The 24,895-nt window shown below is 46.0% G+C and overlaps 1 protein-coding gene across 1 annotated transcript in view; it reads right to left on the bottom strand.

Moving 5' to 3' along the window:
• Positions 1–6,777: 6,777 nt before the first annotated feature.
• Positions 6,778–24,895, bottom strand: part of LOC309398019 (NADPH oxidase 5-like) — a 38,820-nt gene continuing 20,702 nt past the window's right edge. Inside the window, exons 8-17 of the mRNA XM_081964502.1 lie at positions 24,691–24,873; positions 24,400–24,532; positions 22,912–23,063; positions 18,666–18,791; positions 18,484–18,528; positions 12,513–12,637; positions 10,696–10,765; positions 9,420–9,519; positions 8,806–8,972; positions 6,778–7,216 (exon numbers count right to left, since the gene is read on the bottom strand). Coding sequence (XP_081820628.1) covers positions 7,085–7,216; positions 8,806–8,972; positions 9,420–9,519; positions 10,696–10,765; positions 12,513–12,637; positions 18,484–18,528; positions 18,666–18,791; positions 22,912–23,063; positions 24,400–24,532; positions 24,691–24,873 — 1,233 coding nt within the window. The 3' untranslated portion in view covers positions 6,778–7,084. The remainder of the gene's footprint in view (positions 7,217–8,805; positions 8,973–9,419; positions 9,520–10,695; positions 10,766–12,512; positions 12,638–18,483; positions 18,529–18,665; positions 18,792–22,911; positions 23,064–24,399; positions 24,533–24,690; positions 24,874–24,895) is intronic.

Below are 24,895 nucleotides of genomic sequence, written 5' to 3' on the forward strand. Positions count from 1 at the left end.
CCAATTCATTTCTATTCTTGTTTCAACTCTTCAATAGATTTGAGTTCACCCTCTGTATTCAATATTTCAACATATCTTACTGTTTGTTCCTTTTTATATATTATTGGATATGAAAATGCTTCAATAGTTGATATCCAGGCTGGAGTTTTTAAGCAGTGTAATATTTTAACCTTTTCCCAGTTTAATAACAAGGCCTTCCTTATATAATGTCTTCTAAAATAACCATGTGCTTTAGTTCCCTTATACCATAAAAAAGCATGCCATCCCAACAATAAATCATGACCCTCTACATTCAATAATCTGAAATTTTTAGTGTTACCCACTCCTTAATCCATATCAGGTTTGTTGCTTGATAATATAACTCCCAATCAGGTAGGCCCAATCCTCCTCTTATTCTAGCATCTTGTAACAATTTAAGTTTTATTCTTGCTTTTTTCCTTGCCAAATAAACTTCAAGACTATTTTATTTAGATCTTCAAAAAAGTCCTTGCCCAATCTGATTGGAATTGTCTGGAACAGGTATAACATTCTGGGTAAAATGTTCATTTTAATTGTAGAGATTCTTCCTAACATTGATAGTTGCAGGTTTTCCCATTTCATTAAATCAGTCGCAATTTGTTGTTTTAGTCTAGTATAATTATCCTCCTTGAGAGTGCTACATCTAGCTGATAAGTATATCCCCAGATATTTAACCTTACTTGTGATTTGAATCTGCAAAGCTTCTTCCAACTCTTCCTTTCGTCTTAATGGTATGTTCTTTGTCAAAATCGTTGTGTTGTCTTTATTTATTTTCAAGCCTGCTACTTTTCCATATTCCTCTATTGTTTCCAACAATTTGGGTGCTGTCTCGAGTGGGTCTTCAAGAATAAATACCAAATCATCTGCAAATGCTTGTAGTTTGTATTCTTTTTAAATTTTCATTCCTTTTATTTCTTCTTCTTCTCTAATCTTTCTATATAAGACTTCTAATATTAAGACAAAAAGTAACGGTGATAATGGGCAACCTTGTCTCGTACCTTTCTTTATTTCAATAGAATATGTCCTGGAGAATATCTTGGTTTTCTTAGCTTTAGGAAGTAGATCCAGTGTTAACAAAAAGAAATCTGTCTGTCTGAGTAGAAAGAAAAATCCATCTCATTTGGATGTTGTGTCCTCCAAATATCTTTTAATTTCAAGTCGTCTTGTAAGTCAAAAAAAGCCTTTGGTAATTTGGTAGTGAATTTAGTCTTTGTACTCTTATCTATCCTTGGAGAAATCACTCCATTCCAATCTCCCATTATTAGAATACTCTTAAAATTCCAATCTAAAACGTTTAAATGGAGCATCTTATAAAAGCTTTCTTGGTGTTGGTTAGGTGCATATATTCCTACCACCAAAATAGGACCAAAGTCTGTATCAAGTTCAATTGCTATATATCTACCAGTGTCATCCGCCTCTATAACTTTAGTTGAAAATCTTTTATTTATATATATCACCATGCTATTTTTCTTTACCAAATCAGAGGCAGCATAAGATGTTCCCAATTTTGAATTCACTAAATACTTCTGGTCTTGCAACCTAATATGAGTCTCTTGAAGACAAACAACGTCATTATTAAATTGCTTCAAATAATAAAATATTTTTTTCCTTTTTTGTGGGGAGTTCAATCCATTCACGTTCCAAGATAATAGCTTAAGCATCTTTGGGCCTCGTAGTATTCCAAAGTATTCAAAATCATTCTCATATTATCTTTAATTTGTCTCTGGTAAAAAACCATTTTGATCAGAGTGGATAAAGCTATTTAAATACTTTTTGATTCTCTCTGCTAGTATAGATGCAAATAACTTGTAATCTGAATTTAATAAAGAGATTGGTCTATAGTTCTTGGTTTGTGTTAGATCTGTCTCCTCTTTGGGTAGCAATGCAATATATGCTTCTGACCATGATTTAGGTATTCTGCTCTCTGATACCACTTCATTCCTAACTTCTAAAAGAGGGAGAGACAAGATTTCTTCAAATGTTTTGTAGAGTTCTTCAGAAGGTCTGTCAGGGGTTTGGCGATCTTCGCAAAGGAGGGGATGAATTGCCTGTAGAAGTTTGCGAACCCTAAGAAGCGTTGTAACTGTCTGCGGGTGCGAGGGGGTTGCCAGCTTAGGGCGGCTTGCACTTTGGCTGGGTCCATCTCTATTCCCCCATTTGACACACGGTAGCCTAGATAGTCTAGTCGCTCACGGTGGAATTCACATTTTGATAACTTGACGTACAGGTTGGCTGCCAGAAGTTTTTCCAGTACTTGGCAGACCAGGGGTGTGTGGTCATCCATGGTCTCAGTGTATATGAGGATATCATTCAGGTAGACGAGGACCCCCTTGTGGAGATGCTCATGCAGCACCTTGTTTATTAACTGCATGAACACAGCTGGGGCTCCCCATAGTCCAAAAGGCATCACTTTGAATTGGAAGCTCCCTAGGGGTCAGTTGAACGCTGTTTTCCACTCATCTTCTCTGATACGTACTCGGTAGTATGCTTCTCTGAGGTCTAATTTTCCCTTGGCCAAGTGAGACTTTTCCCTTGGCCAAGTTAGATAGCATATCTTTCATGAGGGGGAGGGGGTATAAGTTGTGTATGCACACAGCATTTATCCCTCAAAAGTCCACACACAGTCTCATAGTTCCGTCTTTTTTCTCTTTGAAGAGGACTGGGGCTGCAACCTTTGGCCTAGCTGGCTCGATGAACCCTCGTGCAAGGTTTTTGTCTATGTATTTGTGCGTTTCTTGCATTTCCCGGGGCATCATGGCATACAGCTTGGGTTTGGGTAGTTTTGCCCAGGGGATGATTTCGATGGCACAATCTGCCTCACGGTAGAGGGGCAGAATGTTGCATTCTGTCTCGCTGAATACTTCTGCGAGGTCCTGATATTCCCCTGGGATCTGTTCGGTCTCTGGGGTTTCATCGGATGTGGCTCCCAGATGTTCTGGTGTGCTCTTTTGGGGGGTTCCCTGCTTGGGTGGTGTTTTTGCTTGCTGGGGGAAAAGGGGTTGGGGTCCCTTTTCTATCCTAAGCCTGTGGGTACCTCCTTGCCATCAGATGGTTGGTCCCCACTTGTCTAGTCAGGAGAGTCCCAGTATGACTGCATCTGTCATTTGGGAGACTATTATGAATCAAATTACTTCCCAGTGATCCACTAGCTCTAGTCTCACTGGCTCGGTCAAGTGGGTGGCATAGGCTCCCCCCTATGGACCCGTTGACCTGTTCGAACGAGATTGGGTGGGCCAGTCTTTTTGCTCTGATCCCCAATTTCAGGACTGTGGTCAGGTTGATCAAGCATCTAGCAAAGCCTGAATCTATTAGGGCTTGAAAATCCTCCTGGCTTCCTGTCTTTGGGGCTGTGAGGCGTATTGGAAAAGGGAAAGCACGAGTTGGTCCTCTCACCATTGGGTCGTTTTCACCCTCGTTGTCACTGTCGTAGGATTCTGGTGACTGGTCATTGTTGCCTTGGGTTTCCCCTCCTTCATCTGGTTGGGGAGGGACCTCTGCAGCCTGGAAAGCCTTCTGGGATGCGTGGGTAGCCCATTTGTGGCCGCGTTCCCGTCGTGCCCTGGGTAGTAGCTCTGGCCTTGGCATCGGGGTTGGGGTTGTGCACACGGATGCCATATGGCCCATCCCCTCGCATTTGTAGCATTTCAGCGGACTTCGAGGAAGGGCTGATCTCAGGGCCCGCTGTGGTTCCCCGTCGGCTGGGTGGTTTCAGGTCAGGTTGACCTCTCTCTTTTGTGTCCAATTGCTTTTTCATGTCGTTGGCATGCAGCCCGCTGTCAACTTTTATTGCTATTCAGAACCACTCAGAGAGTCGGTTTGGGATGTCGTGGTAGGCAGTTACTTGGGCAATCTGCTGGTCCAGACTTGTTCTGAAAAAATACACTAACAGACACTCTGGTAAAGCGGGTAGCCTTCCAATGACTCTCCTAAATTCGCGGGTGTGCTCTTTGATGGGGCGGCCCCTTTGCTTTAGGTCGCTGAGCTCGTCTTCCGCATACAGGTCCTCCTCCACTTCCTCAAATCTGGCCTCTAGCAGTCGTAAGAAGTCATCTACGCCTTGCAGTTGTGGGGGCTCTCCTCTTGTGGAGGGCTGCTAGCCATTCCCTTGCTTCTCCCTCTAGTCCCTCTGCGATAGTATTCACTATGGCCCCGGGGAGTGAGTAGAGGTGTCCATAGCATTCCAGGTGGACCTCAGCTGGTCAAGGAATAGGGCTAACTGGTCTGAGTTCCCATCAAACTTTCCTCTGAATTGGGGCGGTTCAATCAGCAGTGCCCTTCCCTCCTCCTGTCGGCATCTTTATGCTTGCATTTGATATGTCTGAAGATACTCCTCAGTTCTAGTTCGGAGGGAGGCTGGAGATTGTCTGCCCTGGGCAGCCTGCCTGCTAGTGGGAGAGGCACTGGCTTCATCTTCCTTCTAATAGGTGGAGAAGTCGGGCTGCGTTCCCATGTGCTTCTCGTCACCTCAAGAGGATCCATTGCTCCTTCCCTCTCTTTTGGCATGTATAACGGCCTTTCTTCACGGAGGGTGACCCAATCAAATTCCTCCCCCCGTTGCTCTATGGAACTTCCCAGGGGCTCCATTTGGGGCTTTGGGGGCCTGGCTTGATTCCAGTCCAGCATCCCCTCCACTCTTCCCAGCTCGCTTAGGGCCTTTCCCTTCTTCTGGGCATAGGGGTGGGGGCTCAGCTTTAGCTGTTTTTAGGGGTTGATTACTTATCTCCTCTTGCTTTGCTCATCTCGGCTTTGATGTCTGATGTCTGCTCTCCAGCTCTGTTCGGATAGCTGGCCTTTTGCCATGGTCTTCTGAGTTCCCCCTCGGCACCCCCGATATTTAGAAAGCAAAAAAGATGGCTGTCCGTAAAGTACCCTAACAATGCCTGCTTCATAATAAGCGACCCGATATTGTAATACAAAAAGCAGTGATTTATTAACAGCTTCATTAGGCATTATTTATTTGCAGCCATCTTTTTTGCTTTATCTGCTTTTGAACTTAGTCCGTGTTTCTGTCCTCCCTTCAGTCTGTCATAAATCACATTATCTCAACCCACCTACTGTAATCTGAGATCCGGCTCCACTGATGCTCTGCATGGAATGTCAACACAGAGAGTTGACAACTACATTGTTGCAGGCTTTTCCTTTTCAGGATAAGCGGTACGATGGGGAAATAATGAAATAAAGCTGCAAACTCTTCTCCCCACTGCCAGTCCTGTTTTCCCAGCTAAAACAGTGGAAGCCTTTGTGCTCTCTGACCTTAGTTGTGTGACTTCAGATTTCTCATTACGCAGTTAGATAACATCAGTGCTAATCTGATACAGAATTTGTCCCCTGCTCATATACAGAAGCTTGCCCTGCCAGCATTGGTGGGAGGTGTGTGGTGTTCTCCTTCGTAGTGCCTTGATAAAGGGATTGTTTTCTGCTAAAGGAGCTTCTTGGATGAGAAGCGAAACGAAAAAATGAGAAAGTCCAGGGGCCTCTTGAAAAAGTGCCTTTGGGACAACCATGTTCTGGATGACTGAAGATCTCCATAGACATTTAGCTCTTCTCTGCCCTCTTTCTAGAACAGGGCTGTCAAACTCCCAGCCAATGGGCCAGATACGTCACATGCTGACTATGTCCATGTCCGGTTTAGCGAAGGGGGAGTCCTGATACGTCACGTGACGCTGCTGTGACGATGCAAGTTTGATACCCCTGTTCTAGAATCTCAACATCTGAGCGTGTCCATATGTCCCCTACTGTGTCAAATTCCCAGGGAGGCAGCACCAGAATACTGTAGCAATAGAGGAGGCTGACTGGGCCAGAAAGAACAGGGTATGGCTGTGTCATCCAGAAACACTGAATAAGCACTTCTCTCTTTCCATCCAGAACTGGTTATCTGAATTTTCTTCAAGATAATAGGTGATTAATTGGGAAGTCCCATACTTTGAATCTAAGGGAAAGTCTATGTTGAAAGGGCAGGTTCAAAGAGCATAACACTGGGGCTGTCAAGATTGAAGCAATGTCAATGCTGAAGCAATGCATAGCCTAATGATGTTGCTTACATTTTGCACACCTTGAAACTTTAAAGGTTTGAGATGGCTCAGAGGTTAAAGACACTGAGCTTCTCAGTTGGAGAGATGTCAGCCTGGGTTCAAGACCCGAGTGCCAGATGACACTGACGGTGAGCTCCTGTTACTTATCCCACCTCTTGCTGCTTTAGCTGTTTGAAAGCATGGAAACGCAAGTAGATTAATAGGTACCAATTCAGTGGGAAGGTCACAGCGTTCCATGCACCTTTGGCATATAGCCATGCTGGCCACATGATCATGGGAAATGTCTTCGGACAATGCTGGCTCCCTCGACCAAGAAACTAAGCTGAGCATCACACTCATCTAGAATTGAACACAACTGGACAAGGGTTAAACCTCTACCTTTACTTTAAAACTGCCTTTGGAAGGTGCTGGAATAAGGGCAGGAAAGCAGTAAGCAGGGTACCCCCAGCTACCTCTTTTATGGCGGGATAAGTTAAAAGCAACATCACGGTGACTTGGAAAAAAAGATTTCCTGGGAGAGTTTGTCTCATGGTTAAAAGCAAGTAGAGAAAGAACCCCAGAGAAGATTTTTTGCAGTATTTTTTATTTTGATGCATTGTCAATTATTCATAATGCATTAAGCTTAATGGCTTTGTTACATCTACATTTATTTTTATTTCCACATGTCACTTTACTTGCTGCCTTGCATGGACTTAGTTGTATTAAATAAGCAAGCAAACAAATTCTTACCAGCTCTGTGGAAACCTTATACCTATATCCATCATCATCATCATCTAACGTAATAATTATAGATGATCATAATTTTTATTTAACACCATCAAACAACAACTGCCTGTCCCAGGTCCTTGGGAAGAACTTGGATAAAAGTGCCAAATCCAGTGTAAACATTTGGCTGACTATACAACCTACTTATAGTGATAGAGGGGCACAAGTGTTTTCTAATGTTTTTCTTTTAAATAGAAGGCTTGAGTTCATTAAAAACAAACATGACCATATTGGTCAAAGGGAACAAAAACAATTCTAACATCTTGCAGCTAGAAGTTTTCCCTGAAAAAGGGAAAGGTGAACTGTTCACACTGAGCTTTGACAACCTTGGCAAGAGCCGGAGAGCCACAAAAGAAAACCTGGACTTTTCCTTTGTCTTCTTTGTGGATTTTCTGAAAGAGCTGAGAAAGAGAGAAGACGCCATCAGCAGCTGAAATACATGGTCGCTTTCTTTTTGTTAGCAATTGGCACGTTGCTGGGTGGTGATCCAATTGAGCTCTAAGCCGGCCTCTCTAAAGGCCTATCTCCTCCCTTTCTCAGTCAGGCCTCAAAATAGCTCTGTGAAGTCCTCCAGCCAGCTGTTTTAATTCTCAGATTCCTGATGCTTGCAACTGGTATTTTTATCCCCATCAAACTATCTTGGGAAAGCAACTTCATTGAAGACATAAAACTTTGCTTTTCTGCTAAAGGCTTCCGTTTGCTGATCCTCATTCCAAGATCTGACTCAGCTGACTGGATGCACCATTCCCCGTGACCTTCTCTAGCAGATATATGTGGATGTTAAAAATCTGCCATTGTCTTTATGAACTGAATTTACAGTAAAAGATCCATAGGTTAATTACAGACTACCAATATTCTTGACCTGCAGTCTTCCTTTCTTGAGATAACATTTATATGTGCCAGAGATTTCATCCATGGAAAAGAGGCCCCCAAAGGGCTCTCTTGAGAGTCAGCACTTTTGCGAGATTGGGCCGTCAGCCTTACATAGCTGGACTGAAAAGCTCCAGGTGGACACTCGATGGCACAAAGTGATACTGAAAACTCTTCAATGCCCTGTTGTGACTATATAGAACATTACCTAGCTCCCATAAGTTAGCTGAAAAACCTGGGACAGGGTACCATAGAGTTTTCTGTATCCCTTTGCTTGTGTTAGGGCTACCGTTCTTATCACAGCATCCTTTTGAGGGGGGGGGGGCTATCCAAAGCGTGTTCTCATGCTTGAAATGTGGCTACTGCCCTAAAAGGGTAGCTTTCAACTTGGCAATAGCAAAGGAGGGAGACTTCAAAGATGCCACATGATGTAAAGTGTACACAAATATGGTCTAATGGTTTTGAGAGGTTGGCAAATTCAGGAGCAAGCTTGGTGTGATTCGTTGGATTGTAGCAATTTCTAAAGAGTGAACTGCTGCAACCTTTCCACTCCAACTCCTGCACCCCCCACCCCCAAGGAAGGAATGCTGAGATCTGAAGGCCTGACGGTAAGTTGCCATCCCCTCGACTGATGCAACCAGAGGTCTGCTTGCAAGAGGATAGTAGAGCAGCTGCACTAAGATCCAGGATAGGTTTTAGCTCTCCAGTGGTCCAGGATGTGCCCCTCCTTCTCATGGCACCTGTGTCCAAGGGAGAAACAAATCCAGGTAGCTTAAGCAGCTCCATCTGAAGCTAGAATTGACCTGTCTTTGGGCTATGGATAGGAACTGGTGACAGACGTATAGGCTATCACTATCTTGCCAATTGGTATGTTAATCTTTCTTACTGCTTGCTTAAGGATATCGATTATAAAAGATGCTTGTTGCTTCTTGGTTGGGAAGACTTTCTCTTGTCTTGTCCCAGCGTTGCTTGTCATTAAAACTTTTTATTTGGACAATCCAGAGAGGGTGTCTGGCCATAAAAGGAAGGAATTTCTCCAAGGTGAGAGACTAACTTGGAGTCTGGAGTGAGCTACCACAAGACTACATGTTTTTAAGTGTGGTTTAGAGGACAAACCCACCTGTTTCCAGTCTGGCCTCCCGGGCTTTGTTCTCGTCCTGAGGCCTGTGATTGAGTCTTTCTTCTCTTTTTTTGCAAGTAGATCCAAAGCCATCTGCAGGCCCGCAGCCATCATGTCGCTCTTGTTAAGTGCTGAGGTCATGTACAAATGCATCTCCAGGAAACAGGCTGGGAATTGGAAAACCAGACCATATCATGGCCCCCTTCCTTGGGTTTCTGTCTTCAGCATTGATGAAAATATGCCTTTTTACCTAATGGGCAAAACTGTTTGGAGCAAGATTTCCATTCAGGTAGAAAAGCTCAGGTGTGTGTTTGTGTTTGTATGTGCTTCCAAAAAGCACCTATGCATCAGTGCTGAAACCAAGGAAGAGAAGAAGGACTGCATGGACAGGAGGGTGTCTGCCACGAGTCCCTCGTCCCCTTGTTCGATATTCCTCGTAAAGTTCAAAAAGGGGATGGCTTGCCTAAAGGGAAGAGGGGGCGGGGAGGGAACGGAATAAAACTCTCTCTGGATTTTGTCACCGCCTCAATTTTGTCCCATCTCAAAGCTGCAGAAGCCCTTCCTGCATAAAAGACAAAGGGCCCAGGTGGGATGGGGGGGAAGCAGACACCCACCCGCGGGCTCTTCACTCCCTTGCATGGCTTCCAGTTGGGTAAGCAGGCTGACAAACCACTCAAAGGACTTTTGGTCTCGATTGATCCAGACGAAGTCTACCTGGAGAAAAGAAAGAAGAGGGAGGCTCTTACAGCAACTGCCGTATTCTAGCGACCGTTCGCCATTAGGATGGCATCGTTATGAACAATCCTTTCATTTATAGCCTTCACAGCAGAAGTGGGTTGCTCCTGGTTCGGCCCGGTTCAGCTGAACCGGTAGTGGCGGTGGCGGGAGGGTCCACCCATCAGCCTGGATGTTTCTGCGCATACACAGAAGTGTTGCACACGCGCAGGAACAAACCGGTGGTAAACTGGTTAGCAACCTACCGCTCCTTCACAGGTCTGTGAAGTAAAGGAAAGCTGAAGGAAGACTGTTGGCACAGGAGCAGTTTCACTTAGCAACCGGTTTGCTTAACAACCAAGTTGCCATCCCAATTGGGGTTGCCGTCGTTTTATTTATGTAGAAACGTAAATACTACTGTACCTTTCAAAACCTCTTTTCCAGGCTAGCTTTCGAACAGTATTTAAAAAACGAAACAGCTGTTACAATCAATTAAAACTATTGGAGCAGCTACTTCTTAACGGAGATAAAGTCTTTGGAGCAGGGGTGTCAAACTTGATTTCATTGAGGGCTGCATCAGGGTTGTATTTGACCTCGGGGGGGGCATGGCTGGGGTAGGTGTGGCCAGTTTGACATCACTCTTGTTGGGAGTGGTAGCCCAAGTGCTAAAACAGACTCCAGAGCTCCTTTTTCGGCTGCAATGGCCTCCTGCAACCCTCTGCCAGTGAAAACAAAGCTTGGGAGCCCATTTTTGCTGGCAGAAGCACCGCGGGCAATCCTTCGCTGTTTCCAGGGCGCCCCCGTGGGCCATATCTAAGTACCTCGCGAGCCGGATTCAGCCACCGGGCCTTGGGTTTGACACCCCTGGTTTAGAGAATCACTGCATTGCAGCTAAAAAAAGGTTAGAGATCAGGGAAGAGTAGACAGACCTTCAATGGGCACCCAAAACCCATCCATTAGAGGCTAGGCAAGGAGGGCTTTCTAGTTTCAGGGGTTATCCTGTAAAGCGCCCACACCTGGAAAGGATCAAGGGCCTCTGATAGTGAGGTTAGGATTCCAGTAAGGATGTTCTGAAAAAAGTATTCCTTCAGGCACAATGGCTTCAAGGGTTTTAGAAATGAAAATACTGTTTTGAGGGAATTAGGGAGAGAGGGAAACTACTGCTTGGCATCTCACCTTCTGAAGCTTCATATTCTCAACCAAAGATTTACTGCGGCTGCAGGAGGCTTGTTTTCGCATACGATGCCTGGGAAGAGAAATGAGTAGAGTCAATAAGAAATAAAGACAGTAAATAAAACCAAATGCACAGATACAGAATAGGGGAAACTTGGCTCAATAGCAGTAACTGTGAGAGGAATCTTGGAATCCAAACGGCAATCACTTAAATATCAGCCAGGGATGTGTGGCAGACACCAAAAAAGCCAACACAGTCCTAGGCTACATTAACAGATAGAATCCAGATCACCTGAAGAGTTAACACTACCTTATGATGCCTTAGTAAGACCACACCTGGAATACTGCATCCAGTTTTAGTCATCAGAATATATAAAAAACACACTGAGACTCTGGAAAGGGTGCAGAGAAGATCAACAAAGATGATTAGGGAGCTGGAGGCGAAAACATATGAGGAACAGTGCAGGTATATGGATTTGGGTATATCCAGGCTAGTGAAAAGAAGGACTAGGCTGATGTGATAGCGGTGTTCCAATATTTGAGGGGCTGCCACAAGGAAGAAGGTAGAATAGGCAGATATTAATAAATGCTTTCAATATGTTTTTGTTCATCTGCCATTAAATGCCTGCTTACTTACTAGTCTCAAAATTTGATTCCAATCATTTAAAATTGCTCCAATTTTTAAATTTATACTAAACATGTTTGGAAAAGCAGCATGCAAAGTTTCATCTTTCTTCTTCTATATATATAAAGACGTGTGTGTGTGTGTGTGTTTGTGTGTGTGTGTGTGTTCCAGCATGACTCTGAACGCCTCGAGCAATTTCAACCAAACTGGGGAACACAGATGACTTACTCTCTGGAAACAAATATTGTGGTGGGTAGACACCCCTAAAACCCCTCAGGGTGTGTGTCCTGTTAAGATACAGCCTGTTGTGCCTTAAAATGGCTTCTACTGTACTGCTGTAAAATGGCTTCTACTGTGCAGTGCAGTGGACTTGCCATGCTAACAGCTTCATGGTACTCCACAAGGGGGCTCCCACTAGTAAGAGGGAAAATCCAACATTAAAAATTACATTTGATCCGGACCAGTGTTGGGATTCAAAAGTTTATACTACCGGTTCTGTGGGTGTCGCTTTGTGGGTGTGGCTGGGTGGGTGTGGTAGGGGAAGGATACTGTAAAATCTCCATTCCCTCCCCACTCCAGGGGAAGCTTACTGCAAAATCCCTATTTCCTTCCAACCAGCTGTGACTTGGGAGGCAGAGAATAGAAGGGGCAGGGCCAGCCAGAGGTGGCATTTGCCGGTTCTCCAAACTACTGAAAATTTCCGTTATGGGTTCTCCAAAACTGGTCAGAACCTGCTGAATGCCACCTCTGGTCCGGACATTTTCCCCCTATAAATAAATACCGGGCAACACCAGGTTATCGGCTAGTTAAAACTAAAAAAGTCAACCAAAAGAGAAAATAACATTCTGATACAGCCCCAAAAGTGCTTTTTCAAGAGGCAATTGGACTTGGTTTCCTCCCCGCTTTGTTTTAGGGAAACAACCAAAGTCCTGTTGCCTTTTGAAAAAAGACTTTTGGGACAACCAAGACCTGGATGACAGAGAATCTCCACAGACACCCTAGTGCAGGGGTGTCCAAACTTGGGAACTTTAAGACTTGTGGACTTCAACTCCCAGAATTCACCAGCCAGCCATGCTGGCTGGGGAATTCTGGGAGTTGAAGTCCACAAGTCTTAAAGTTTCCAAGTTTGGACACCCCTGCCCTAGTAGCACAGAATTTTGCTAGCGCCTTGGGCCCCAGCCTCTTGCAGACCAACCTGAACATGATGCTTTGTAAAATGGAGGCAAAAGGGGTGATGCCGATTCCTGCCGCAATCAACACCGCATGCTCTGAAGAGAAGATCCGGCGTGTGGAAGTGCCGTAGGGACCATCGATATAACACTGAAGAGAGGAGAGAAAAGGATCCGGTGTGTTTGGCACTTGGCACGGGTGGGTTGTTTCCTTACCAATTCTCCTTGCAGCCAGGCGCTTCTGAATGAAAGGCAGACTTTATAGCCCTGTGAGGCTTTTTAATGCTCATCTGGAGGCACAGATTACACACACACACATGCACACACACACACAGAGTTTGTTTGTGTTATAAGTTCTTTAGTTCGCAGTACTGGGCAGACAGGCGTGACAAAATGACAGGATTCCCCTTGATTTGGCAGGGATGATATCACTGAAAAAAAATATGGTTTCCCACTGTTTTCACTCCAAATAGAGGAGTTAACTAATTCCCATTGCTCAGCCAAACCGCCCTGTGATCTCCTATTGGCCAGACAACTGTTTTTGGTTCTGCCACAGATTATTTTGGTAGCAGGATAGAAATGAACTGATAAAATCTCGTAGGAATAATGTACTTAGAACACTGTAGTTGCTATGGTGGTTCACTGCCTTGACTAGCTCTCTGCCAGGCGATTTCAACCATTGTTCATGTTAGATCTGGGCAACGAGAGAACAGACTGCGGACACGAAGTGACTTAACAGCTCTTTATTAGTAGTAGTAGTGATCCAGCTTGCTCTGTGGCCGGAGGGTTCCCCTTTTATAGTACTCGGGTACGCCTCTCGACCAATCAGAGCGATACCTGTTTCCCGCTGTAGCAGCGGACCACAGAGGAGACTTCCTCCGATATATGTTAATATCTAACACCCCTCCCCTCCTAGACGGAACGTTGCGGTTAGTAACAGTCTTTTAGGTATGTTGGAGTTTGCCTTACTCGGGAGGAACGTCGCAGTTCGGGTTGGTTAGAAGTGGTTGCAGGATCGGATGCTTTTTCTGTTTCTCGTTCGGGTGGTTTCGTGCCTTCGTTGCTAGGGCGTTCCGGAGTCTGCTCGGTTACGTTGCTTGGGGGTTGCTCTGCTTCGTGCTCGATCTCTTGTTCAGACCTGGGCTTGCAGGTGTCGTAGTTCTCTGTATTGGGGCTCTCGAGTGGCTGACTTTGTGTTGGTAGGTAGCTCTCGTCCTCCGTTCGAAGGTCTGAGTGTGCTAGGCGACCGCGAAGTTGATCGATGTGCCTTTTCCAGTTCCGCCCATCTTCCAGTTCCAACAGATACGATCGTGGACCCGTGATGCCAATGACCTTTGCCGGCATCCACAATGTTCCCCCTGCATAGTTGTGGGCGTATACTGAATCCCCTATGCTAAAGGTCCGAATTTTGCTTGTGGAGTCTGGGGGTGCTGTGGCAGAGTAATTTGGGTGAAGACGGTCCAGGTGAGACCGTAGACGGCGGCCCATGAGTAGTTCAGCGGGGCTCCTACCCGTCGTTGCGCTTGGGGTAATATGCTGAATCAGGAGGTAATGGTCAATCCGTGTTTGCCAATCACCTGGACCCATCCTAGCGAGGGCCTCTTTTGCGAATCGCACCATTCTCTCCGCCTGTCCATTTGACGCCGGATGAAATGGCGCGACGAGGGCGTGCCGAATTCCCTGACCTGCTAGATATGTCTCAAATTGCATGGCCGTGAACTGGGGCCCGTTATCGGAGACCAGGAGGTCGGGCAGGCCATGAGTGGTGAAAAGTCGCCGTAGAACCTTAATGACTGCCTCTGCCGTGGTTGAAGTCATTAGGACTACTTCTAGCCATTTCGAGTACGCATCCACAACTATAAGGAAAGTCTGACCTTGGAATGGCCCTGCGAAGTCGATGTGTATTCGCGACCAGGGTGCTTTAGGCTTCTCCCATTCTGTGGCGGGCGCTTCTGGGGGTGCTGGTCTCGATTCCTGGCATGGGTCGCAAGTGGCCACCCATTCCTCTATTTCTTTGTCCATGTTTGGCCACCAAACGTAACTTCTTGCTAACGCCTTCATCCTAACAATCCCCGGATGACCCACATGTAAAGCATCTAATACATTCCTACGTAAAGCATACGGAATAACAACTCGATCCCCCCACAATAAGCAACCTTGTAACACTGATAGTTCGTCCCGTTTTGACCAAAACACTTTGAATTCCGGGCCCACGTTTCCCTTCGGCCACCCCCTCCAAACCCAAGTTTGAACTTGCTTTATTAACATGTCTTTAGAAGAAAACCTTGCCACATCGTAGGAAGAAACCGGTCCTGAGTCCAAACAATCAATGAGCAGCACCGGTACTTCGGGAGTGGGGTCTGGCAAAAGGTCCGGTAGTGGGCAACGGCTGAGTGCGTCTGCATGTCCTAGAGTGGAACCCGGTCGATGAATTAATTTGTATGAGTACGCAGCCAGGAAAACAGTCCACCTGGTCATGCGTGGAGAAAGGGAGACTGGAGTGGGGCGATTTCCCGCCAAAAGTCCCAACAGCGGTTTGTGATCTGTAATCAGTTCAAAATCGCAGCCGTAGAGGTATTCGTGGAAACGTTTTACTCCAGCTACAGCAGCTAGCGCTTCCCTGTCCATCTGGCTGTAATTCCTCTCGGCCGATGAAAGAGTCCTGGAGTAGAAGGCGATGGGTGCTTCTTTTCCGTCGGGCATCCGGTGGCTGAGGACTGCGCCGACTCCAAAAGGTGATGCGTCGCAGGTCAATACCAGCGGTAGTGTCTGGCTGTATTGGACTAACAGTGAGTCAGTGGTGAGCAGGCGCTTTACTCCGGCAAAAGCTGCTGCTTCGGATCGTCCCCATTTCCATGGTGTGTTCCTCTGGAGTAGACGGTGTAGTGGCTCAGCAACGGTCGCCTTCTGTCTCAGAAAAACGCTGTAGAAGTTAAGTAGTCCGAGGAAGGCCTGCAACTCGGTCTGATTTCGTGGTGTGGGGGCGTCCTGGATCGCCTTAATTTTCTTTGAAGTGGGGTGTATTCCCTGACCATCGATTCTATAACCCAGGAATTCTATGCTAGGCACGTTAATTTGGCATTTTTCCTTTTTGAGGCGGAGACCCTTTTCTCTGATTCTGGCCAAAACAGTTCTGACCCTTTTATTTAATTGCTCCTCGTTTGCAGCGGACACCAAGATGTCGTCAAAATAGGGGACGACTCCCGGTATCCCTTGCAAAAGTCGTTCCATGACGCTCTGGAACAATCCTGGAGCAATACTCACACCGAATTGGAGCCGGTTGCATTTGAATGCTCCTCTATGCATCACTATAGTTTGGGCCTCCGCTGTGGCGCTATCAACGGGCAGCTGCTGGTAAGCTTGTGCCATGTCTAATTTTGCAAATACCTTTCCTGGCCCCAACGAGTGCAATAAGTGCTGTACTACAGGCACAGGATATGCGCTTTGTTGTAGCGCGACATTAATTGTGCATTTATAGTCCGCGCAGATGCGGACTGATCCGTCTGGTTTGACTGGGGTCACGATGGGCGTTTCCCAGCGCGCGTGATCCACCGGCTCAAGGATTCCTTGCTCCACTAACTTATCTATTTCCTTATCTATTTTTGGGCGGAGTGCAAAAGGCACTCGTCTCGGTTTAAGTCGGATTGGCGCTACTTTGGGGTCTAAATTGAATGAAATCGGTTTTCCCACATACTTACCAAGACCAGGGCTGAACACATCCTCGAACTCCTTAAAAATCTGCTCAGCGCTGCTGTTTTCCACGGCGTTGATTCCGGTGACTTCTAGCCCCAAGGATTCAAACCAATCCAGTCCTAGGAGGTTTTGTAATGGTGCGCTGGCGATGGTCACGGGCAGCTGGGCTACGATGTCCTTGAAACGGATCTGGAACGTGCCTTGGCCTACGATGGGGACTTGGTTCCCCTGGTAGTCTCGTAGCAGGATGTCTGGAACGCGTAGTTGGCTCTTTTTGAGGCTAGGGATAGCCTGTTTCATGGATGCCCATGAAATGATCGTCAGGGACGATCCTGTGTCAACTTCCAGCTCGCAAGGTGAGCCCTCCAAGAGGACTGTGACTTTCAGCTTTTTAGGCCGCTTGGTGCGGACCTGGCTTATTGTTGTGAGATACGTTCGCAATTCCTCTCTCTGGGTCAACTCTATCTCATCATCTGTATCCTGAAAATACTCTCGTTGAGCGTCTTGATAGAACGCTCTCTCAGCTCTTTGTGTGTAGTCTCTCTGGGAATACGCTCGCTCAGCTCTTTGGGAATTTTCTCTCTGGGTAAACACTTGTGGATTTCTCTCTGGGCGCCCTTTTTGATTTCGCCAAGCCCCTGGGTTGGGCTTCTGTTGGCGGTACATGGGTGGCTGCCGTGAGGAAGGGACTTCGCTCCGGCACACTCGTGCGATGTGCCCAAGTTTGTTGCAGTGCGAACAAACAACGTTCCTGAACCTACAGGTAGACCTGGGGTGATTCCCTCCGCAACTTGCGCAGGGCGGCAAACGGAATCCGGGTCTCCCCCCAGGCCTCATGTGACTGCTCCGCATCAGGTGACTGTCCTCGAACTCGGGATCCTCGTAGTCGGGGCTTGTGTCCTCGTAGTGAACTCTGGTTTGCCTTGGTAATGGCTGGTTTACGCTGAAACCTCGTTGTATGGTTACCGATGATTTCTCTGCTGACTCTGACGCTCTTGCTTCGTTTAGAGCTATCTGTAGGGTTAAATTCGGGTTTGCCAACACCTTCTTTTGTAGTGAAATGTCTCTTAACCCACAGATAAGCTGCGCTAAGATATGCTCGTCCAGATCCCTGAATTCGCAGTGAGTTGCTGCTTTACGCAGGGCTGCAACATATTGATTGATTGATTCTCCCGCTTTCTGGTTCCGCGTGTTGAATTCCTTGCGGCAAACATGGCGGGAAGGTTTTGGCGCGTAATGGGTCTGTAGAGCCTGTTGCAACGCCGTCCATGATACTGCCTGTATTGGAGTAGGCGCGGTGAGGTCTCTGGCCGTGTTGAAGACTTCTTTCCCGCAGTAGCCGAGGAAGATGTTTTTCTTCCGGGCGTCGGTGATCCCCGTGTATTTGTTCGCTTCGAGAAAACACTCGAAGCGAATCATGAAGGCTTCCCACTCGTCGTTCGCTGGGTCGAATGGAGCGGGGGGAGTGTGCATCGCCATTTTCTCTCGTTTGAATTTGCCGCGCTGCGGTGACCGAGATGGCTGCCGGAATTTCTGCCGAATTCCTGGGCTGGATCAAATCCGGAGATTCTGGAGTAGCGTTCTTCGTCCTATCTGTCTCTCGATCCCACCTTCGTCGCCAATGTTAGATCTGGGCAACGAGAGAACAGACTGCGGACACGAAGTGACTTAACAGCTCTTTATTAGTAGTAGTAGTGATCCAGCTTGCTCTGTGGCCGGAGGGTTCCCCTTTTATAGTACTCGGGTACGCCTCTCGACCAATCAGAGTGATACCTGTTTCCCGCTGTAGCAGCGGACCAGAGAGGAGACTTCCTCCGATATATGTTAATATCTAACAGTTCACACCAGCCGCACTGAGTCACAGGGCATGTTTAGATTAAGCAAAGGAATATTTGTGCTGCTTGATTCACGGAAAGGGACAGGGGTCCTAGTCCTCAGCATTACAATCTTGCTGAGTTTACAGCCTTTTGCAAAGGAGCTTGAACGTTTGCAAAAATGTTTATGGTGCTACATTTTTAATGAGACAAATGTTGCAGGAAAATATAATCTTACAGCAATTTTTTCCCAAACATTGAAGGGACTGGGCTCCCTCCTTCCATTTCAAATCCCACCTCTTTTTACCCATAAATGTCTACAACTCCTCTCCCCAAGGACACTCTTTTTGAATTCTACAGACTGCAACCACACAACCCAAATGTCAGAACCTCCTCCTGGTACACAATTGCCCTTCATTCCCTGCCAGGCCATCAAACTGAGAATGCACCTGCTCGGGGACAGAGAGAATTCCAGTGAGGGAAAGCTTACCTTGATGTTACAGAGCCTACGGTTCTCGGTGGGCCTGCCAGAAACCTGACAAAAAGAAAATAGCTTCTACTTTGAAATAGAAAATAACCAACCTACACCCCCCTCTCTCTCTCCCTCCCTCCCTCCCCCCCCCCCATAACTTTATGTACACAAGAATTCTCCTCCCTGGTTTATGGGCTCACCTCTTCAGGTTCATCTGTTACGGTGATGCTGGAATCCTGGATGGGTGTGTATGATACCATTTGGATCATCTCATCTTTAGTGGTTGCCACTGGCAGGTCCAAATCAGAGGAGCAAAAGGGACACATCTGAGAAAAGAGTTCATGAAGATGAACTGCAGAATGAGCTGCAAGAGCAGCTGTTGGAGGCCAGTGGTGCTACACTACAGCCATTTCTACACAAGGGCAACAGAGTAACAGAGTAAATATATATCAAGCTGTGTCTATATCAAGTATCTATAGCAAGCTGAGATTTCTTCAAAACAATACATGCTTATACACAACTTCCCACCATTTCAGATACACAGATTACTATGCCCACACAGAGAGTGATAACGGACCAGATAAGGAACACAACCACCACCACCCCAAATATGGTCAAAACCAGAGGTGGTTTTCTGACCAGTTCTAGAGAACCGGTAGTGGAAATTTTGAGTAGTTCGGAGAACTGGTAAATACCCCCTCTGACTGACCATCTATTCTCTGCCTCCCGAGTCCCAACTGAGTGGGAGGAAATGGGGATTTTGCAGTAACCTTCCTCTGCCATGCCCACCAAGCCACGGCCACCAAGCCATGCCACACCCAGAGAACCGGCAGTAAAAATTTTTGAATGCCACCACTGGTCAGAATCTATCCTCCGTCCCTCTCCCCCCGTCACAAATGATGACGTTTCTTGGATGAGAAACCAAATGTTTTATTCTTCTTCCTCAAGGGGGGAAAAACAGTCCAGTTTCCTTTTGAGACAACTACGGCCTGGGTGACTGAGAATCCCCACAGATATGATGACCCCAAAGGCCCCGATGGATTGTGCTCTATGAGGTCACCCAAAGTGATTTCCCGTAGTTCCCGAGGTGCAGGGGTGGGGTCCTGCCAGTTCAAACCTCTTCTATAGAACCGGTTCCAGCTCCCTCCCCCCACCCGTCCGCACCATGCTTGCCCCGCCCACCGCTCACTGATTGGCTGGCTCACCAATCACCCCGCCCACCTCTAAGAGTCCTATCTAAACCTTAAAGTTTTAAAGCTGTCAAGTTTGAATACCCCTGGGTGTTTTTTTTATCTAAAGGGTTAGGGGTGCAAGGGTCTTGTAACTTGACAGCTTTAAGACTTGCGTGCTTCAATGCCAGAATTCCTGAGCCAACATTTTGCTTGCTAAGGAAGAGCATTGTTGTGAGTTTCACCACGTTTTATGTTGGCCACGCCCACCCAGTCACATGGCTGGCAAGCTACTCCCACCCAGTCACATGGCCGGCAAGCTCCTCCCACAAAGCAGGCCACACCTACAGAAGAGGTTCTAAAACATTTTGAAACCCACCACTGCCGAGGTGGCCCAAAAAGCAGTTAGTGCTATTGATGCTACCCCAATCCAGGTTCAGGACAACATGCCGGCAATCCTGACAGTTTTCATCTGGGACAAATTAAGAGCAGAAACTGGGGCTGCAATTCCTTCTTCCACTTTCATCTGCCAGGGATGTAGGGAACAATCACATGTTCTGCTTAGCACTATGGTGAAGCAGGGTTGGTCAACAGGAGTCTCCTTCTTTCCTCAGAAACTTTACGGCTGTGATGTCAATTTAACAATCACCCCAAAAAAGGCCATCTGTGAAGTTGCCCTGCTGCTGATCTGCCTATCAACACTGATGCAGCTTCTCCTTTTTTGATGCAGCACTGACTCACAAGGGTTAAATTTTGCTGCTCATTGATCAAATAAATGTTATTGAATTGATAACATTGGTGCATGGAACCAGGAAGCAATTCTTCAGATCAGAGACAGTTTGGAGTGACCAGAAAGAAGGGCAGTTCTGTAATAAGACCGAGCACTGCATTGTTCAGACTCTCTACCAAGCCACGTTAATAGAATAGAAAAGAATAGAATAGGAAAGAAAAGAAAAGAAAAGAATTCTTTATTGGCCAAGTGTGATTGGACACACAAGGAATTTGTCTTTGGTGCAGATGCTCTCAGTGTACATAAAGAAAAATAAAATAGAATACATTCATCAAGAATCATAAGATACAACACTTAGTGATAGTCATAGGTTACTAATAAGCAATCAAAGCATACTAGGAAACAAACTAAACAATATAAATTGTAAAGATACAAGCAACATGATTATAGTCATAAGTGGGAAGAGATAGGTACTAGGAAGGAAGAGAAGAGAAGAACAATCTTAGTAAATAATTTGACAGTGTTGTGGGAATTAGTTGTTTAGCAGAATGATGGCACTCGGGGGAAAAAACTGTCCTTGTGTCAAGTTGTTCTGGTGTGCAGAGCCCTATAGCATAGTTTTGAGGGTAGAAATTGAAACAATTATCTGTATGTCCAGAATGCTAGGGGTCTGCAGGTACTTTCACAGCCCTCTTTTTGACTTGTGCAGTGTGCAGGTCCTCAATGGAAGGCAGGTTGGCAGTCATTGTTTTTTCTGCAGTTCTAATTATCCGTTGAAGTTTGTGTCTGTCTTGTTGAGTTGCAGAGCCAAACCAGACAGTTATGGAGGTGCAGATGACAGACTCAATAATTCCTCTGTAGAACTGAATCAGCAGCTCCTTGGGCAGTTTGAGCTTTCAGAGTTGGCACAGAAAGAACATTCTTTATTGTGCTTTTTTGATGATAGTTTTGAAGTTAGGTGCCCATTTTAAGTCTTAAGATACGATAGAACCTAGAAACCTGAAGGTCTCTACTGTTGATACTGTGTTGTCTAGTATTGTAAGAGTTGGTAGTATAAGAGGGTTTCTCCTAAAATCTACCTTTCTACGGTTTTGAATGTATTTAATTCAAGATTGTTTTGGTTGCCCCACAACCAATGTCTTCTCCGAGAATCCAGGTTCAGCTCAATCAACTCTACTGGGGCCAATATGGTAAGGTATGAGGGAATGTGTCTTTTTTTTTTACAAACTTTGACATATATAAAGCTTTACTTTTTATTGAATTTTAGCTTTTTGTGTTGGTTTTGCATTGGTCACTGTGTAAGACTAGTTATCTTTTTCAAAACCGACAGTCCCAATGCGATTGTGGGAGAAATCAAGGGCCACCTCCTTGAGCCAATTCCCACGAAACACTGGCTTCATAAGGAAAGCCCAGGTGTCGTGTCAGTGCATCAGTAGGAGGCTAAGTGGCTATGAAGGACAGTGTCAAGTAGCCGTAAAGGAGGGGAGGCATACAGTGCAACCAAAAGCAGGCCTGGAAGCCAAGCAGGTCCTAGCCTTTGGTCCTATTGTCACCGGGGTCACGACCGAAGCGCATAAGCAGGGATTCCATCAGCAGGGGAGAAAAGCACCACTTCAACAAGGTCAGATGAAATAAGCCAGGCAGCCTCATGTGTAAGAAGGGGATGAGATGAGAGGATGACTGCAACCAGTACAGATGTCCTTAAAATAGCGAGACTTTGGGTGATGTATGGATAAACCCCCTATTCAGCATACACACATTCCAAAAGGGAGGATGCTGGGCAGGCAGGGTCAGGGGTGAAATTCAGCAGGTTTCTGACAGGTTCTGGAGAACCGGTAGCAGAAATTTTGAGTAGTTGAGAAAACTGGCAAATGCCACCCCTGGCTGAGTGGAGAGGGAATGGAGATTTTGCAGCATCCTTCCCCTGCCACGCCCACCAAGCCACGCCCACAGAGCCGGTAGTAAAAAAAAAAGAATTTCGCCATTGGGCGGGGTGGATTTGCACCAGCAGTGAGTCTCTCAGAATCCCATCTCAGATGCTCTTCCACACACACAGCACCCTCACTCATCCATCCATCCATCCATCCATCCATTCATCTTGAAATGTCTGCTTTCCAGATGTTCTTTCAACAACAGGTCCCAATTTCTAAAATGATTCTTTCCCCCCCCTCACTCTGGGCTATAAAAGATGCTGCTCTATGGCTGGATTTTGTTTTTCTTTACTTGATTCCCACCCTCGATTTCCTTGTCTTAAATAAGTCTGTGTAAGGCTTAATATTTTCTAGCTTTTTAGAAGTTGCACTGAAAACAGACAAAAGAAGGAAGAAAAGAAAATGCACAGGATCACCATTTGATCTGTTGCAGACATATTATGGCAACGTAGACCTGGAGATCTCAGGGGAATCACGTGGAATCTGTGCAATTCCTGTAAATCCCAGTTAACCCCAAGCTGGGGGAACATAATCTGCCAAGTCGATCTTAGTAACAGGTGATCCAGTAACAAGAACTAGAAAAAAGAACACGTAGAGAGTATTTTAAACTCCAAACCTGCAGAAAATGTGAGAGTCTGTTCTTGTTCCTTGATCTTCTGGCCACTGACAATTCGAGGTTGTCATCCAAGGGCTCCTGAAAGTTCCAGAAGTACTCATGCAACCGGTAGGTCCATTGTCCCAGGGATCGAACGTGCAACCAGATGGTGTCTTTGAAGAGAAGGAGAAGACTGGATGAAGGCTTCCTGATTAAATTAGTAGGCTGAAGCACAGCCATTGCAGAGATTAGTATAAAGTAACAATGTGGACTGGAATCTGTTTTCTGGAGGTGGCAAGATCTGATTGGGGAATTCTGGGAGTTGAAGTCCTCCAGACATAGTTGCCAAGGTTGGAGACCCCTGGGATAGAGCAGGCAAGGGAAGGGACAAATCAAACCTTTGAACACTTTGCTTTCCATTCATCCAAGACCCCTGGAAGACATCATTGAGACATAGATGGTTCACAGTGCCAAATGCAGTAGGGCTGCCTTGAGTTTTGTGTTGGGGGTTCAATAGAGCCAGTTTTGAATCTCAAGGTAAGGTAGCAGCAGCCAGCCAGCCCCATCGTCTATGTCCATCTCTGGGGAGTCAGATCTGACCAAATGGACACACACCTTAGCGATCTCCTATCTGGATGAGTGCCATGTGCTCTAAGCAGGCTATCTTTAAACCATCAGCTACAGTTGATCCAGGATGCTGCTGCTTGTATGACCAGGGGCTGCACTGCTTTCCAGTTTACTTGAGAATTCCTTTTAAAGACTCCCAGCAAGTGGCAGCAATTGCCTGATCTGGGATGGTTTTGAAAATTCAGTGAGTTTAGGTCTGACAGTCATTGGCTGAGAGATCTTTGAGAATTCCCAGGGGTGTATTTCATTTTTTTTTAATATATAATTTTTAATAAAAATGTTTAAACAAGACGTAAAAGCTAACATGAACAAATGAAAAACAAAAGGGCAAGAAAAGAAAAGGTTGAAGAAAAAGAAAGTTGAAGAAAGAAAATATAAAGTGGCTTCCATTGTTCTTCATAGCAATGGTAAATACAAACAATGTACCTCTCTCTCTAAAGTTACACCATGTTACTCTTACTCCTATAATGTTACTTATATAATCATCAAAACCATAAGTAACACGTTCATTTCCCTCCCAGTTTTACACAAAAAAAGTCCATAAGAGATTTCCAGTCACCAATAAATGTAGATGCTGTCTTTTTTCTAATCAAAGAAATTAATTTATCCATTTCGCTCAACTTCCCCAACCGTTACTCCAGAGTGGATCGTTACACTGCAGTTGATGCTCCAACACAGTTTGACGTTGGTCAATGCAGGTTGGGGTCACCCTTCATAGCACCATAAGCCAGGAGGTGCTGGGCAGCTCAATGGGCATTCAAGGCACCCCATTTCTCAGCATTCTGAGTGGTCTGGGAACGGAGGGTCAGAAATGCTCCTGTCAAGGCCAAAGCCCTGGACTTGAGAGGCATGCAGCTGCCCTTCAGACAGTCAGTCCCCTACCTGGCTGCTCTGGAGCGCTGCTGATAGTGAAGGGGTGCCACTCATACCGGGCGATGACCGGAATGTTGAGGTACACATAGTCACCAGGTTTGTAGTGGAAAAAGGGGGGCCTCTGAATCACCAAATGAGTCACCTGGATTTCAAAAGAAATAACACGGGGACACACGTGGTTTCTTCTGTAAGGATTCATTGGACAATTAGGCAAAAGGCCATTGTTCCTTTTCTAGTCTCACCAGCAAGTTATACATGCTGATACCCATTTCTGTTTACTTTACCATTTGTGGAACCCACCTTGGAGGGTAGAAGGTTGACTTCCACAATGTACAGCCCTCCGACCCGTGACAAAGCGGCTGCAAAGGCCTTCTCTCCCAGGAAGAGAGACCCAGGGATCACAAACCACTTCCAGAAATTAGCACCGTGAACAATCAGCAAAGCCCAGATGGGGATGTAGAAAAGGTGAGTCCAGTAGAAGACCTGTGGGTGACAAAGGAAGGGG

Source organism: Natrix helvetica (genome assembly GCF_964273705.1).
Source record: "Natrix helvetica genome assembly, chromosome: 12".
Lineage (NCBI taxonomy): Eukaryota > Metazoa > Chordata > Lepidosauria > Squamata > Natricidae > Natrix > Natrix helvetica.